The 16,478-nt window shown below is 37.6% G+C and overlaps 2 protein-coding genes across 3 annotated transcripts; one reads left to right on the top strand and one right to left on the bottom strand.

The window, feature by feature from the left end:
* Nucleotides 1-928: 928 nt before the first annotated feature.
* Nucleotides 929-15,945, bottom strand: ppih (peptidylprolyl isomerase H). The gene is made up of 9 exons (XM_005800099.3): nt 15,772-15,945; nt 4,907-4,971; nt 4,751-4,774; nt 3,689-3,733; nt 3,327-3,369; nt 2,516-2,608; nt 2,315-2,402; nt 2,171-2,211; nt 929-1,101 (listed from the first exon to the last, which is right to left on the bottom strand). Exons 1-9 carry the CDS (start codon nt 15,835-15,837, stop codon nt 1,033-1,035), a joined length of 534 nt encoding a protein of 177 aa, XP_005800156.1. The 5' UTR covers nt 15,838-15,945; the 3' UTR covers nt 929-1,032.
* LOC106699658 lies at nt 4,985-12,998 on the top strand. Of its 2 annotated transcripts, none has more exons than XM_023339284.1 (4): nt 4,985-8,098; nt 8,202-8,354; nt 8,678-8,833; nt 11,429-12,998. In XM_023339284.1, the coding sequence occupies exon 4, from the start codon at nt 11,468-11,470 to the stop codon at nt 12,575-12,577; it is 1,110 nt and encodes a 369-aa protein (XP_023195052.1). In that variant the 5' UTR covers nt 4,985-8,098; nt 8,202-8,354; nt 8,678-8,833; nt 11,429-11,467; the 3' UTR covers nt 12,578-12,998. The 2 variants fall into 2 exon arrangements, with proteins under 2 accessions (XP_023195052.1, XP_014324657.1); XM_014469171.2 differs by having other exon boundaries at nt 8,199-8,354.
* Nucleotides 15,946-16,478: the final 533 nt, after the last annotated feature.

Below are 16,478 nucleotides of genomic sequence, written 5' to 3'. Positions count from 1 at the left end.
CCCAGGCTGAATTTTTGCATGCTGCTTCTAACATGTGTTGTACTTTCTTAAATCTGTTGTAGTGATGTCTTTGACTCCAATGACGTTCCTAACAGAGAAATGGGAGTACCCACCATAAGAGAAAGGCATTGCAAAAGTAAACAAAAGCTGACATACCTCAGAGTTGATAGAATGACTTAATGACTTAATTTTTCCACTCAGTATAAATGATAAAAGTCAGCCATCTTGTGTGAGTTGAGAAAACTTCCTTTTTCTCTAGCAAAGAGTGAACAGCCAATAGTACCCGCTTACCCTCCCACCCCTTCACAAACATTGTCATGGTAATTAAAGCTCCACTGGCACCATTTACAAGCAAAGGCCGACGTGTGAAGCTCTGCTGTAAACTGCAGAGCTCCGCTCTCTCTCCCACACACAAAAATGAGCCTCAGAAAGCCTCCCCATGGAGAAAACCTCCTTTCAAAAAAAAAAAAAAAAAGAAAACCCTCTTCCTGCCTCTATAAGAAGAGAGTCTCCATCTGAAAGGATCCTTTTGTGCCAAGAGAAAGATGTTCAAGGGGAGTATGGGGGAGGGGGGCTTGAAGCTTGGATTTGGCTGGGATAGAAGGGGTAGCCATAAGTTCAACAGAGGATTGCTTGGCACTGGAGAGTGTGCTCTAATTTGCTCCATGGATAAGGTTGACATTAATCCCGCATCTCCTCAGAGTACAACTTTACACCTTTGTGTGTGTCCATGCAGCTACATATCACCCAAACACCGAGATCAAGTTCATAATCCACCCGGGGAAGTTTTTATATTCCGACGAATTATAGATGTGAAAGAAAAACTGCTTTGAACAGATTAACACCGTTCTAATGTTTTATGGATTGTAAAAAAATATTTTAAAATTTGGAAAGGAAGAAATTAGGAAATAAACCAGACAGAACATCTAAATTAGAAAAGTACAATTTATTGCATTTTTTGTGTAAAAAACGAAAAAAGAAAAGAAAGAAAAAGCTCATTGGGCCTCACAAAATGTATTTCAAAATTAAACATCACATTTCTCCACACTGAGCGATGAGGATCGGCAGTTTTGGTTTGTTGTTGGGTCCAGTGGGGACGTTCTGTTTGAGGGGAGAATAACAAACTCAGAATTAAAACTAAATCTAAAAAGCGACAATCAGCATCAATAATCGGTGAAGAGTTTGTGCCTCAGAATCATCAAATTCGTCTGGGACAGAGGGAACATTTTGAACGTTTCAGCGAATCTAACGTCTCATTTCTACAGTTCGCTATTTTATGGTTGGCATATTCGGCATGGCTGGAAACCTCAAATTTTTCTCTAAATAGTCAGAATAAAGTAATTATTTTCTGCTAAAACAGCTTCTGGTCTAGAATCATTCAAAGTCACAAATAAAAAAAAAACATCACTAAAATGGAAGTAAAAGAGAATTACCATGAAAGTCATGAAAATTATTTATAATCCGCCCAAGATGAATTTCAACAATTTGAAGGCAAACAGTTTACCAGTTGCATGTTTGTTGTTTCTAAATCCAATAATATTTTCACATTTATCAGATCTCAAGTTGACCAATTAAATAATTCTTTGGAGTCTCGTTATAACTGAGAATGTATGATGTCATCTTTTCATTTTAGGTAAACCTAATTTCACGGGTTTGATGAAATTCATAAATTTTCATTACTTGGACATTATATGTGAATGACCTGGCACCTCCTCCGATTATGTGAAGAAAATGTGAAACTGAAAGCGTTCCAGCAGATCTGCTTTATGTAGTTCTGTTAAGGTAAAATATTGTCTTCCATCTCTCTTTGTCAGAGGAATACTAGTGAGAAAATTTATTGTAAGCGTAATATGCTTCAAAAACAACATCTGTGTACTCAGGTCTAGTTTTTTTTTTTTTTTATATGTGTGCATTTTTAAATTGCTCAGTGATTCTGTTGTGACATTCCTTAAAAGTAAAATTAGTAATTTTAGCTCTTTTTTTCTGTGATAAAATTATGTAGTGCAAACAGTGCTTTTGATCATGCAGATGCATTGGTATGGGCACTGACACACAACACAGCTCTTATTGGCCAGAAACTTGGCATATTTATGTATGAAATCCAGTATTTAATTTAAAAAGATGAAAGACAAGAGGCACAAAAATAAGTAAGTATTTTGTGAAGTTTTACCTCAATTTTCCTCATGATCAGAAGACCATCCACCACTTTTCCTAAAACAATCAAGAATCTGGTGTAAGCCTGACTGGAATTATGTTCGCATAAAAAATGATGAGCGCATAAGTGTAAATAAGTAAATTTTGTAAAGTGACTCACCAAAAACAACGTGCTTCCCATCCAACCAGTCACATTTAGTGCAGGTAATGAAAAACTGGCAACCATTTGTCCCCGGTCCGCTGTTTGCCTGAATTAGAAATCATTTGAACAGAAACATTACCTCACTTAAATGCATCAAATTAGCTTTTCTTTCTGCAGAAGATGGAAAAATAGTTTAATAGCATTCACCAACACACATACCATGGATAGAAGTCCAGGAGCAGAATGTTTCATTTTGAAGTTTTCATCTGCAAATGGACCCCTGTAGATGCTGCAGATACCGGTACCATCGCCCTTTAGCAAAGGACAAACAGGAACTATTTTAGAAGTCTGTCTAGATTAAAAAAGTGTAATTCATTTCAGAACCACAAGAGGGAGACAAATTTCTTTTATCCAGCTCAGACCGAACTGTCCTCTTTCTGTCCTAAGAGCAATCTTTATTAATTAAGTTGTAATCGATACTGACTCTAGATGGGTCCGTTTCTGGAGTAAAATGTGACATTTTAGCAAATCTTCTAACAGAGTGAATACAAAATGGGAGTAGTTCTTGATATTTTGATTCTGTAATACAAAAAAAAAGAGGAAAATTGGTTGAGTTTTCTCAACCTTGCAAAAAGTGATGTTACTGATGAATTTCAACTTTTATATTTTTAGATTGAGTAAGTTAAGCTTAGCACACATAGGCTAAAAAGGATTCAACAGAAACTCAGTGAACGTAGGTCAATTCAAAGACAAATTCTATATTACATACATGACAACTATGACAATTACTATATGACAACAGTTTTCCCAGTGGATTATACACAAAGTTGGGGTATTACTAAAGGAAATCCCATCTCGACATGGTCAGGGTTATAATAGGTTTTACACCAATACTCTAGTAATGAGCACAGTGGAAAACAAAACAACAGAAAAGATAAAAACCTGGGGTTACTTACGCCTTAATTAAAACCTTCCACACAAAATGCAAGGATTTTGAACCAGAAAATAGGAAGTGTGTGCATGTACTTACATTTACAAAGTCTCCACCTTGAATCATGAAATCTTTGATCACCCTGGAGGTAAACAGAGAAAAAGGTGTACTAAAAAGGTGAACTAGGTTGAGCTGCTTGATTCAAAGAGCCTTCAGTCAGAAAACCAATGACTATGACTGTAGATCCGGAGTGAATGTGAAAAATAAAAATAACCAAAAAGATTTAAATTTAATATTCTCAAACTTCACTTTGTAAGACAGCTTAGATTCCCAATGAATACATTGAAAAAAAGCATAAGAACTATTATAACCCAATAAGACCTGGGTGCATAAGCCTGAGGTGTGGTCTTTTTCTTCTGTTTCAGTAGTTTAACCAGCAATCATTTGGCTCTGTCACATACCTGTGGAAAGTGCAGCCTTTGTAGCCAATTGGAACGCCATCCTTCCTGCAGCGCAAACGATGGAGAAAGAAATGTAATTTAAAAAAATTCAGCCAGAGTGGTCCAAAATATGGTTTCGGTGCCTTTTGCAGCTGTTTGAATAATTTTATGTGACTCCGCAAACTCACAATGAATTATTATGGAGCTGATATTATCTATTCCATTGTGTCCGTTTATGTTGAGCTGGTAGAACTGAATTTTTTTTTTTGATGGGAATGAAGATACTTGATTGTGTCACAGAAAAGTCAACAGGATCACTATCTTAAATCAGACACTTCTTACTTCACAGTTAAACACCTTACACTGCTGCTCTTTTTGTTAGGAGTTTCTGTCTTGTGTCTTAGGAACATTCTTGTTATATACGACGTTTGAAAAAAAGGCAAATTAAAGAAGTTAAATTAAACTTCACTAACATCAAGACACAATTTTTGAACATAATCAGATTATTAGATTATCTGATGAAACACTGTTTGTTGAACAGGATTTATTTGGTGAGAGGTTCTTCATTTCTGTATTGCCTTTTATATTAAATGAAGCCAAAGCTACATTAACTACAAATATACTTGTACTATTATTCTAACCTAAAGATATCTACTGGTTAACCAATTGTTTTTTGAGGATGATGAAAGAAGAAAGTAGAAAATGCTTTTTCCCTGGCATCAAAAATAAACGTGTTGAGTTGCTAAATGCTCTGGGGACTGGAACTGTGCTTTTTTAGTACCAAATACTCCAGGTGGGACTGTGTGCTCTATGGAAAAAGCAGTTGTATGAGCATTGACAAACAGGGATAAAAAAAAAGTCACCTTCCTAAAAATAATGATTTAAGTCATTTTTTGCCAAAAGTGAATTTGGCCAAAAAAAAAAAGAAAATTAAATATCAGATTTTGAAAAATGTTCACCTGCTATTTTAATAAAAGACGGATTCCCTGTAAGGCCTTTTATATCGTTTACCTTTAGAGTTGCCAATGAATGCATGCAGAACCACATGGATGTGGTGTTGTGTCGTGTGCGAAGCTGCCTTACCTGAACTCTCCAGTGCAGAACTGCCTGTGAGGAAGGGATGAAAACATTAGCAACAAGTTTAAAATCCACTGCCTGAATTTTGTTCGCATATGTTGTATACACCCAAACCACAAGCAATGAATTACAGGGGTGATGTGCTACCAGCTTGTTCCTTACCGAAAGTTCTCAGCAGTCTTTGGAACCACATCAGCAAACAGCTCTACCTTCATCCGTCCGACATCCTGCCGCACAGTTGAGATAATGTTGAGTGAAAGGATGAGACAGCAAATAAAGCTATGGCATTGAGTTTCAGTGGATCTCAAAAGTGTAGATGTATCCCCTCCATCTTGTACAGGTCAACTGAAAATGTCGAAAACGCAGGTATAACCCAGTCGTGCAAATGGGCAGCCATTAAACTCTGCAAATCTTGATTAAAGCAGCTTTTGATTTAAGTTCAATTTTTATCTTTTTCTAGGTACACTGCCAACATCTATTATAGTTAATCTGATTAAGTTCAGCTACTGAGCAGGTTTTTCAAATATTTACAGCCTTTTTCTAAAGTCACAGTTTCAGAGTAGTTACAATGGATCAAAGTAATCTCGCTACACAATGTTATCAGTAAGAAAAAAAAAGAGCAGAAAATATCCCTTCACCATGGTACCGTGAACACAGCTATCAACAATTAGATACAATATTGCACAACAGGAACATTATGAATGCTTCTCTAAAACTGAGAAAAAAAACATCTGAGAGAGGTGCCATAGTGGTGCAGGGGAAGTCTGCACAACCCGCATATGGAGGCAGAAACTCGACAGAAACTAGGAACTAGAAACTAAACAGGAAAAACATCATCAGTGGCCAACTAGCCTACACATTCACAGCAGGCTCTGCTGTTGGAGAGGAGCTGTAGTGAGAAGAGGGCAGGGGGTTTGCTGCCACTAAATGGTTTGATCAGCTCAGCTGCCATTGTCGTGTTCATCATTTTATGTGGCTGGCATTCAGTTTATAGAGCACCATCGCCACTTCCTGGGTTAAAGCACAAAGAACCAGTAATACTGTTTGTTAGAGGGAAAGGAAACTAAAGTCACGCTGGTATTGGGCTCTGTAGTATCGGAAAAGTTTTATGAATACAAATACACACACATGGTATCAGATACCCAATGTTGGCATCAGAGCTGGCATCCTGATGACGTCATATATCTTCGGCTTGCAGAAGAATTTTGTTCTTTTCCCGTACCACTAGGTGGGACTGGGAGGGAAACACACGTGATACCTTGACCTCGCTGCTCAGGTAGAAGACTGCGTCTTTGAAAAAAACCCTAGATCCAAAATTAATTATTTGGCTTGGTTTGTGTATCCAGTAACTGTGGCTGTAAGTAACTCTGAACCTGGTTTGTTCACCTATTGAAAGAAAGGATTGGAACGAGCTACAGATTCCCAAGAAGTCCCTGATAATGTTGACGAAGGGGTTGCTCCTCCACTGGCCTGAGAAGACAACACAGGAGTCGCTGCTCCAGGCGAACTTTCATCTCAACTGCAAGACTGAGAAGGAGTGTTTTTTTGTTTGTTTTTTTTATATATGTGTGCTGGACTTGTTATACACATATACAACAAGAATGGGTCACTCCTTTATGTATTGTTTTAAAATACAACGCCTCAACAGTCAGGGAATCATTAACAGGGGTGGAGCTATCTTTCTAATAATCGGGCGGTGCCCTAACCTATTAATCATTACTCCGAATTACTAATTCGGTTAGCAATTGGGTTTGGCACTTGATAATAGTTATAAAAAGAAAACCAAAGTAAATTTATTGTGGCACAACAAACCTCCTTCTCTCAGTAAGAGAAGTGAGGATGAGTTGTGGCTGGATCGTTCAGCGTGACAATGACCTGAAACCTACAGGGAGGGGAACTAAGGAGTGGCTTTCTAAGAAGCACTTTGAGTTCTTGGAGCAGCTGAGCCCGTCTCCAGATCTGAATTCAATAGAACATCTTTGGAGGGAGCTGAAGCTGAAACTGCTGCCAGTCTGCTTTTTTACATTCTGTCTCTTACATTTCCTTCAGTGAAAGATTATCCAAAGATTATTATATCCCCCCACTGTGACTGAACATGAGTTCGAAACATGACTGCAATTTCCTATTTTCTCCACTTGTTAGGACTTGGTAGTGGCCAAACAGAAGCATCTTCATGCAAAGAAAATATCCAAGTCGGGTTAAATCTTACAAAGCCTTGTTGAAATGCATTATAGTCTAAAATTAAACTTTTCTCCACAATTCCAAAAAGTACGTTGAACAGAGAAACTACACTATAGATTACCAATAGAGAACTGTACTCATAGTGCAGTATGGTTGTGGTATCATCATGATCTAGGATTACTTTTTTCAAGATTGAAGTGGGGTTTTCTGTGGAGGTATATGACTCTGCAAACAATCAATAACGTCTGATTAGAGCCAAAACTTCAAGATGTCTGCTAGAAAGCTAAAGATAAGAAAGGACTTAATTTCTGAGCTTCACAGTAATTCAGAGTCTAGAATTAAACCCAACAGACAAACTGGATTCACTTGGGGGAAAAAAGCTGTGGACAAGAAACGTCTTGAAATTGTGATAAATTTGTACAATTTCTTCAAAGAACTGGGGACAAATATTACCCTGTGAAGAAGTGAGATGGAACTACTTCTGATTCAAATGCTGAATTTCAATCAGAAACTCCACAAAATACTTTGGTGTGCAAACTTAAACAACCAGCTTATTGAAGAATTTTTAATTTTGACCTTCTACCAGACTTGTTTGTCATACACTAAGTGTTAAAAGTACAAGAACTAGTTGCAGATACCGGCCGCCACAATTAAAATGACATGTAGGAGAATTGATCAGTTCTGATATAATTTACAAGCCATAACCGATAACCTAAAGAACACGTTACTGAAAAAACCCAACAGTCTTGACGTTAAACTTTAAAACATAACATATTTGTTTTACTTTTTTGTACATGTGTGTAGAAAAAAAGCAAATGTATGGGGCAGCTTAGTTCTCTCTTCCCCAGGAAACTGGACAATGCAGGACAGCCATGGACATCCAATACAATGTGTGTGTCTGTGTGTATAAATAAATTCACACAGAAGTACGAGCACACAAAAAGAGATTTGTCCTGACGACATTGGTGACAACCCTCTCTCCACTAAATGCAAATAACTCAGACAAAAAAGCTATTTGATTTCCTACTGCTGCTGTTTAGACTGTACAAAGCGCTTTAACGCTCAAAGGCAAACGCATAAAGCAGATGAAATGTCGAGACGGAACGAATGTCAAACACGGCGCTTCTGATCTGAGTGAGGATTTTTCTGACCACGGTCTGACGTCCGCAGAAGGTAGGACTTAGTCACCTTACATTAAAGACAGTTTTTTGCTTTAAAGAAAGCCGATCTTTTGACGACAAAAAGAAATTCAAGATGTTCTGTCTCTTCCTAGAAGTAGGATAAAAGGAAGAGGATGAATTTGAGAAGAGGCAGCAGGTGTGCTGTACCGAAGGGAGAACAAGAGTTTCACCTATCATGCTGCAGAACTCAAACTCCAGGAATCCTGCCATAGTTGCGTCCCTACTTAACAACGCTCAAAGCAAAACAGGTAGATTCCCACAGAGAGCAAACAAGACACACAGAGCAAAAACAACTTAAGCCAAAACTGTTGGGACAACAATATTTCAAAGAAGCAACCGCAGGCTTCCAATATTCAAAACTAGTCTCCTTTCTAGGAATTATGTTGTAACAATAAAGTAATTGTGCAATTGAATGTGCACACAGGGAGTGACTTCAGCCAGGTAGTTATTTTTGATGACATGAGCTACAAACTACAGGAAGAAAAAAACAATCATAATAATAGAGGAGCTACTTAAAGCGCATTTAGGCTTCCTTGAAAACCTGAAAGGTGTGTCCCTGGATCTTTTGCAGCAAAAATGAAAAGGTGGAGCCACAGGAGGAGCAGTTTTCAAGGAAGCTACTCCACTCGAGGACAATATTCACAGAACAGCATGAACAGCATCCTGCTGGACGGGCTTATCTGCTGAAGTTCACCGAACTAAAGAAAGAATAACCCTGGACAGAAAGGTACTCACCATTTAATTTTATTATGACATTTATTGCCTTTCATAAAGCGTCTTGAGTATTTGATCTGCATGAGGCAAAGGCTAAAATTTAATGTGTGTACAAGACAAGTATTGCGATACTGGTGTTAAGAAAGAATTGAAAGATTGTATCCAAACAGCTGCAACAGGGAAAAGTATAAACGCAATAAGTGCAGATCTGGTGGCAAGGAACACTGAAGGGCATTTTACATGCATAAAACTAAAGAAAAGTCTGATTCATTTAAAAAAGAAAAAATTGTCTCAACTAGTTTCCAGTACAACAGGTTTAAAAACCCCCCCCAAAAAACAGGAAAATCTTTTAACAGCTTGAAATCAGCCAGGATGTTTATTCACATGCTAATAGCAGGTATTTTCTAACAGAGGAGGAAACGTAGGATTTCTGCAAGTTAAATCTGATGTTCTAAAAAATTTCCGGACAATCGTGGTATGACTTTGTAGCCTAAAGCAGGGGTCTGCAACCTTTACAATCCAAAACTAAATAAATGCCATTCAGAGCTGCAAGTGATACGTGATCATTTACAAAAGAAAACTTTTACTTTTTGACAACCGTGAAGACATTTGGTCAAATACTGTTAATTAGTTTAAAGTGGAAATAAGTTACTCCAATAAGCTGGTAGTTGAGTTCATAGTTAGCTAAATTTATGACTAATTTCATGCTAACCATGGTTAAAATTTGGGGGCTTTAAAGTTTGATCAGTGAGACACATGTATTAAGAGGGGTCTTTGTCATATTGTATTTGCACAAACATGATTGAGTGAGCACTGTTAGTAGCAAACTATCTTTACTATCAAACTTAATTTTTCTCTGATAACCTTGCAAGCAAGAATTTAGGCAGTTAGAAAAAAGTAAACAGCTCACGAACACTGGATGTACTTTACATCTAAGTATTTGTTTATTTGGAAGACACATAGACATATGTTTTTGGTTAATAAAATGTAGAACAGTATATATAATTTTTGAGTGTATCATTAAGATATGGGCATCAGCTAAAGAATTTTCCTTTCTTCTATGTCGCAATTACAAAAATGTTTAGAACGTGACATTATGAAGAGCGTATTAGCTAGTGATATATTTTTCTGGCTGTTATATTTACAGAAACAGGAAGGCACAATAGGGCAATGGGGCAATGTGTTGGTACAAATTGATGAAGGGACTAACTGAGCAATTTTAGAAAAGTAACCATTGATAGTAACAATCATAATGGCTCCTGGCAATAATGTTTCATAGCAAACTCTATCAAATAGACATTTTGTTGAAGGAGTCGGTGAAGGTGTGCTTTTTAATTCCCCACACAGGCAGTCTCTTTTCTTCAAAGAGATGTGAGAACAGCTGAATGGCGAGCAACAAATTCCTTCAGACAGGGCTGCCTGCCAACCTGCATCACATACACATAACTCTCAAAACAAAACAAAAAACATCAGCGAAAAAAGCAATGGAGATAAAATCTTAAGAGGCAACTAAATAAAATTGAATACCTATACTGATGGAAGAGTTAGGCATACCAAAATAATTTTACGGCCTAAATTTGAGACGATTAAATCTGTTTTTTTTTTTTTTTAGGATTTCGCTGTAACTGTATGCAAGCAAAAAGTTAGTCAGGGCCAATCTTAGGGAGCAAGTTGGTTTTACACTAATTTCTCGTGTGTCAGCAGGTCAAGTGTACCACAAGACTGTTGCAATGGTTAATCACAACCTGTCTTAAACGGTGGTGGTGAGGAACGCCCAACAAGCAGCAATCCAAGGACCACGGACTACAAACGACAAATTTATCTGATAATTTAGGGCCAAAAGAGACCTCTTACATTTGAGACGTGAAAAGTCAAAAATCAGTTTAGATGGAGAGTTTGGTATGAGCAAAGCATCAGAATCAATATTTCCTTTGGACAGCTGCAACACTTTCTATAAATTACTGAAAAAGTTTTTAATATATAATAAGGTATCAGATGAATAATCCTGTAAATCATGATTGCTGATTATAAAATTGTGAAGGATACTGGTTAAAAATTTATCTAAAAAATCAAATAGGGGAAAATTGCTATAAATAGTTTGTACAGAATGATGCTGCTGTGTTGTGTAACTCAAAGTGCTTTACAGAGATTAAAAACAGAAAGACATTTAACCGCAAGAGAAACGGAAAGACATTATCAGAAATGTACAATCATATAAACAGACAGAAAAACTAATAATTCAGAATCATGAGGAATTAAAAGTGAAAGGTACCAATCAATAACAGAATGAGGAATTCAATTACTGCATTAAAGAAAACTCACACTATAGGCATCAAAATTATTGCCTGTTTTTGGGATAAATAAAACAAATCAAATTAAACGTTCACGCAGAAAATTCTTCCTGAGAATAAAAACACTGGATCGGTACAAAAAGACAGATCTTTACGTCTCTACTGTTTATAAATGATCAGTTTTTGTTGCTTATGATCTCCATTAGACTGTCCTTTCTGACTACGACATAGAATAAAGTACCTCCAACTCAACAGTATTTTAAGAAGTCTTAAATTCATGAGAAATGCATCTAAGGATTCTGTTTTGTCCTCTGCAGATTTTCTTGGAGCACCTTTACTCCAGACTCGTCGCATAAATGTTTCCGGAGTCTTCCTCGTCTTTGGAGGACAGTCTAACTGCGAAAATGTTTGCCATCATCGAGCAGTGGGATGAGGCGTCCAACCAATACACAGACGTCACCAACAAGTACTTCATGCTTTTGCTCATCAAGTTTGGACTGGAAACAGCTGTGTTTTACTCATGCAGCCCGAAAAAGTATATGTACTTTTTAAGCGTCTGCAGCCTGTCCGTTTTGCTGGCTGATTTTCTTCTTACATTGTTAATGGGAGCTGCCTGGTTTCTCGGCCCAGAGAAGTCGTTGCCGTCAACCTGCTTCCTGTTGGCTACAGCCTCAACAACATACGGAGCTCTGCCACTCCCTATGTTGATCCTCGGCTTTATCGACTACTGCTTAGACGACACCTTTATGAGCAATGTCTCAGTGTTATGGAAAACATTTAGAAATGTAATCTTGACCATGGTGGTTTGGGCGGTTGCTATTCATAACTCACTTCACTCTGATTATGCCAGACTGGTGGAACTGGATTCTTCGGGGGAGATAAAGGTGCTTCTCTGTAAAGTAACAGAGTCAACAGTGATCACAACCTTTACTTTCGGACTTTTCATGGCATGCCTACTGACACTGGTGCCATTTTGGTCCAGAATTCCCCAGTGGTTGAGAGAAGTCGACAGGATGCTTGAAGCACGGGAGCAGCAGCAGAACGTGAGGAGCGATCTGCTCCTCACTTCAACCTGGAATCCCAACCCAGAAACAAAAACCAGACCGGAGGAATATCCCGAGGAGAACAGCCTGACGAGGCCTCCTCTGTGGTTCAGCATAACACTTGGCTTTATATTGTTCTGGATGCCATATCTTGTGATGTCTGTCTCTTGCCTGATCTGCGGACTTGGAGTACCCACACACCTCGGAGTAAACCTTCTGTGGTTGGAGTGCTCCAACAGCCTCCTGGTGGGTTTGGTGTTCTGGGCAAAGAGCTACACAAAGGGGCCTTACAGCAGTCTACCAGAGGACGTGTGCTTATGGCAGGTTTACTGGCACTTAAGCAAAGATATACGACGGTCTCTGCCACCTACCGCTGTGCTTAAAGCACCATGTGAAAAGAAGAGCAGTTCATTTCATGTGTAGAAAAAATAAATAAATCGCCCAACAACACAGCAATGCAGACTAAATGACAGTCCTCCGGCATATGAATCGATCAGTGATCGGACTCTGTGGTTGTTACTCCATCCTGCTCATGGCAGAATGTTACAAAAGCTAGACTCAGAAACGAATCTCCACAGATCGTCCTCTCCAGAAGCCAAGAGGTGATTAATTGCAGCTTTAAATGAACTGTTAACTTTTCACTGCATGCCTACTGATACTGGTGCCATTTTGGTCCCGAACTCTGCGAAGTTGATCTTCGCAGCAAAATGTTGCAACTGTTTACTGTGCACGGAGGGAAATTTGCAATGACTACAAAATGTAGCAGATCACTTTATCTTCTTTTATTTTAACTTTATGGACTCTACTGATACATGTTTGTCAAAAAATAATAAAAAAAATTTCTGAAATATTGCCTCTTTTAGTTATATTTACCATAGCATACTATTTATACTTTAAAAGGAGTATAAATCATTTCTGCTAACAGATTAAGCTTTGCGATGCAAAAAATGGGCATGAGGAATTTTGAATTTTTTTGCACCTTTAATGAAAGATGTATCCTGTATAATTCAACTGAAAAACAACTCAGACAGAAAGGATAAAAACAAAAAATAGAATATTAGGGATTAACAACATATGTGCTTTAACAATAGTATTGGACAATATTAGTCATTTTTTAGCATGCAGGTGTTGGTTCAATAAGTAAAACTGGATTAATATTAACAAGCTATATTTTTTTCCATCTTGTTGCCATTTGCCTTTGAAGGGAGAGGCTGGAGGTTGGTCATGTGGCAGTGATGCAACGTTGAATTGTGGGGAGTTTAACTGCAGCAGTGATGATGTCAGCAGCGTGATTGTTTTTTTCAAGGTGTCAAATGGGTAGTAAAATATATGTAATAACGGTAAATACTGCTTATTGGCCACATAAGCAATATTATATCAAATAGCGGCTCATGTTTTTATGTTGGCGCATAAATATATAGAAAAAGTTGCAACAATTTGGTTGCAAAACTGTGCATAACCTTAGCACCTTTTGATTCAACTTCAGTATTCATCATATGTCGTAAAAGGCTGTACGTCCCACATTTTAATTTGGCAATACCTACTACTCCCTCTATCATGCGAAAGTTCTCAAAATCTCTATTCAGGTGAACCTAAAGATTCTCTGTCAGATTTACTTCTGAACTTTAGCTCGGCGATTCCAAAGACGTAAGCCTTCAGTCATGAAGACGTTCTTCTGTACATTTAGATGTAGTCTTGCTACGATGCTGAAATGTAAATGTCCTTGTTGCCACAAGGACCGGATGATACCGCTCCTTGTTAAGAGCAGTATCATCCCTGGCACTGTCAACCACAACAGAGAGCGGTAGGGATGAGAAACAGTCAGAAAGCTGCACTTTTCTGGTTGAACAGGTTTGATATGCTTTATGTTAGGTGTGTACCCAAAGGTTAAAGATTAAAATTAAAAGAAAAAGCGGTTATACAAAGTCAGGCTGTGCACACCTATACTCCCAGGCAATACTTTATATTTTTATTCATTTCTCTTGATAGATTTTTACTTTAAATTCCACATTAAATTTATTTTAAAAACCAAGGGTTTTAATGGAGGGGAGTGTACATTTTGATAGACACTATATTTTGGACTAGATATTACTGACAAAATAAACAAAAAACAATAAGGGAAAAAAACACAGTGCTTTATGAGATTTAGATACAGTTTGAAAATGGTCTACAATAAACTTTGACAGATCCTCCAATATCTTTTTATGTTAGTGTGTGTTGCTTTTATCCCTCATCCAGTTATTAACCCCACCCTGTATTGTGACAATATACTGTGCAAAATGTAAAGCGCCGAGGTAACAACTGGAGGTCTGGACTTTTCACCCGACTCAGCAATCGTCCAGGTAAGTTTGGGCGGATGTTGTATTGTTGTGCCCTGATTCTAAAAGTGTCACCCAAAGGTCAAAATATGTTTTGTGACACACACTACGGCTGCTACACAATGTATCTTATAGATCCCAAGTGTCAAAGTAGCTTGGAAGCCAAAAGTTAGCCAAACAAAATACTTCAACTCTAAATAGAAATTTGCAAAATCCCTTGATACCATAAATTCATTAGGAAATCAAATTAAAGTTCTTTTGATGATGTATAAACTATATTTTAATGCGTAGTCTAACTTTTCATATATATGTTTAGAACACAGTGATGTTAGTGCCAGACTTTGTAGGAAATTGTTTTCTTAAAAAAGTTGACTTTAAAATAAATGAAAATAGATAGAATTTAGTTTTGTGCAACTGTGAAAATCACAAAATGACTATATTATAGATGAACTGATAAGGCTGTTCATGGAAAATACCATTTTTAAAAGCGGCATAGCCATTACAGTGGAACAAAACTGTGCTGCAGGTTCTTGGACAAGTTCTGTTTTGAATCTCTCAAAACAGAAACTGAGGAATTACAAGATTAACTTCATTTATGAATTAAACAATATCTCCCAAGCAACAAAAGTGAATCAAGGTGCAAGTGGTAAGTTGGTGCATATATTACCAAAACTGTGGGAGGTTTCCATGCATATATTGAACAAGGACAAACAAAACTAAATGTTTCAACATTTAACCTGCCCATCACCAATAAGAGAGAATCATCAGCCGACTTGATTGGTAAATCTCTAGCTGATTATTAATAATGTTCGCTCTAGCAGTAATTGATCTTCTCTTACCTGTTTATTTGAATAAACCTTAATGTATACATGCAGTAAAGGGGATTACAGTGACAAAGAACAGGGCAATGAAAGCTACTACTAGCTAGGGTGCTGTATAGCGACTCACAGGTATAGTGTCTAATAACACGTTGGAAAGCACATTTACCTTTGAGGCAAAAGTTAGTAAAGCCTCCAAATGTCTCGTTTTTTCATGTGTAGCTATGGACACACAACTACAGCGCTGACTTTGTCTGCTTTACGAAGCTACATTTAGCTCAGCAGACGAGAAACTGTTAGAGAAAGTATGTCGGGCTCTCGCTAATTGTTGCAAAAATACGCATAGAAACTGAATTAGAGTATTCATTTAACGCAGATTAAAAAGCAGCGTTTCATAACTTAACGTGTGAAAGTCACGTTAAGTCGAGGCTGGTGAATAGCAGTGACGTCGACTCAACGTTAGCGGGGAACTTAAACTCACCTGTCCTCCTATGGTGATGTCGAAGAAGACAATCGGGTTGTTGGGGTTGGAGGGTTGGACAGACATTTTTTTTTGTTGTGCTCTGCTTGCTTTATTAAATTAAAAAACATATATGAAGTTCACACATGAATCATTTGAATGGTCCGAGTATACAGCGCATGCGCAGATGAAAAAGACGGCAGCTCACGAGAGACAGTATAAATACTGCGACTCAAGAGACGAGCGCGAAAGCGAGCGCTTGCACCAGGGTGCCCTCTAATGGTCACATAAGGTAGCAAAAGTAAACTTAAGGCAAATACACTTGGTAATTTTGGGGAAATCTAGAAGCACTCTTTCCAAATAAAACTTAAACTCCATTAATTTGAATTAAACTTCATATTATTCAATAGTATTTACATGACATAACTGCTGGGGTTTCGGTAAAAATACATAGTTTGGTTGCAGTTCACTTTGAACTCACCAACTTGATTATCCCTCTGCCTGCAATTTTTAAAAAATATTTAAAATGCTGCATGTCTTTCCCCGGCTTTCTCTCCCAATTTCCAATGTTGATCAAAAATAAAAAAGGAAATTAAGTAGAACCAGATGCAGTGGACATATTCTCTCACAAGTGCAGTTTCACGCAAGAAAGGAGGTTGTTCAGGATAACTTCTTACACATGTATCTTCATTTGATGCTAGATGAAAACAATTATGATCATAACAAAA

This window comes from Xiphophorus maculatus, chromosome 1 (genome assembly GCF_002775205.1).
Source record: "Xiphophorus maculatus strain JP 163 A chromosome 1, X_maculatus-5.0-male, whole genome shotgun sequence".
Lineage (NCBI taxonomy): Eukaryota > Metazoa > Chordata > Actinopteri > Cyprinodontiformes > Poeciliidae > Xiphophorus > Xiphophorus maculatus.
This window is presented reverse-complemented; position numbering and strand designations above follow the sequence as displayed.

Coding starts and splice junctions, on each gene's coding strand:
- LOC106699658 (XM_023339284.1), top strand. CDS start 11,468: ATGTTTCCGGAGTCTTCCTCGTCTTTGGAGGACAGTCTAACTGCGAAA.
- ppih (XM_005800099.3), bottom strand. CDS start 15,837: ATGTCTGTCCAACCCTCCAACCCCAACAACCCGATTGTCTTCTTCGAC. Junction 4,972..15,771: donor ACATCACCATAGGAGGACAG/GTGAGTTTAAGT, acceptor ACTGTGCGGCAG/GATGTCGGACGGATGAAGGT. Junction 3,370..3,688: donor AAAGGCTGCACTTTCCACAG/GTATGTGACAGA, acceptor GTTTACCTCCAG/GGTGATCAAAGATTTCATGA.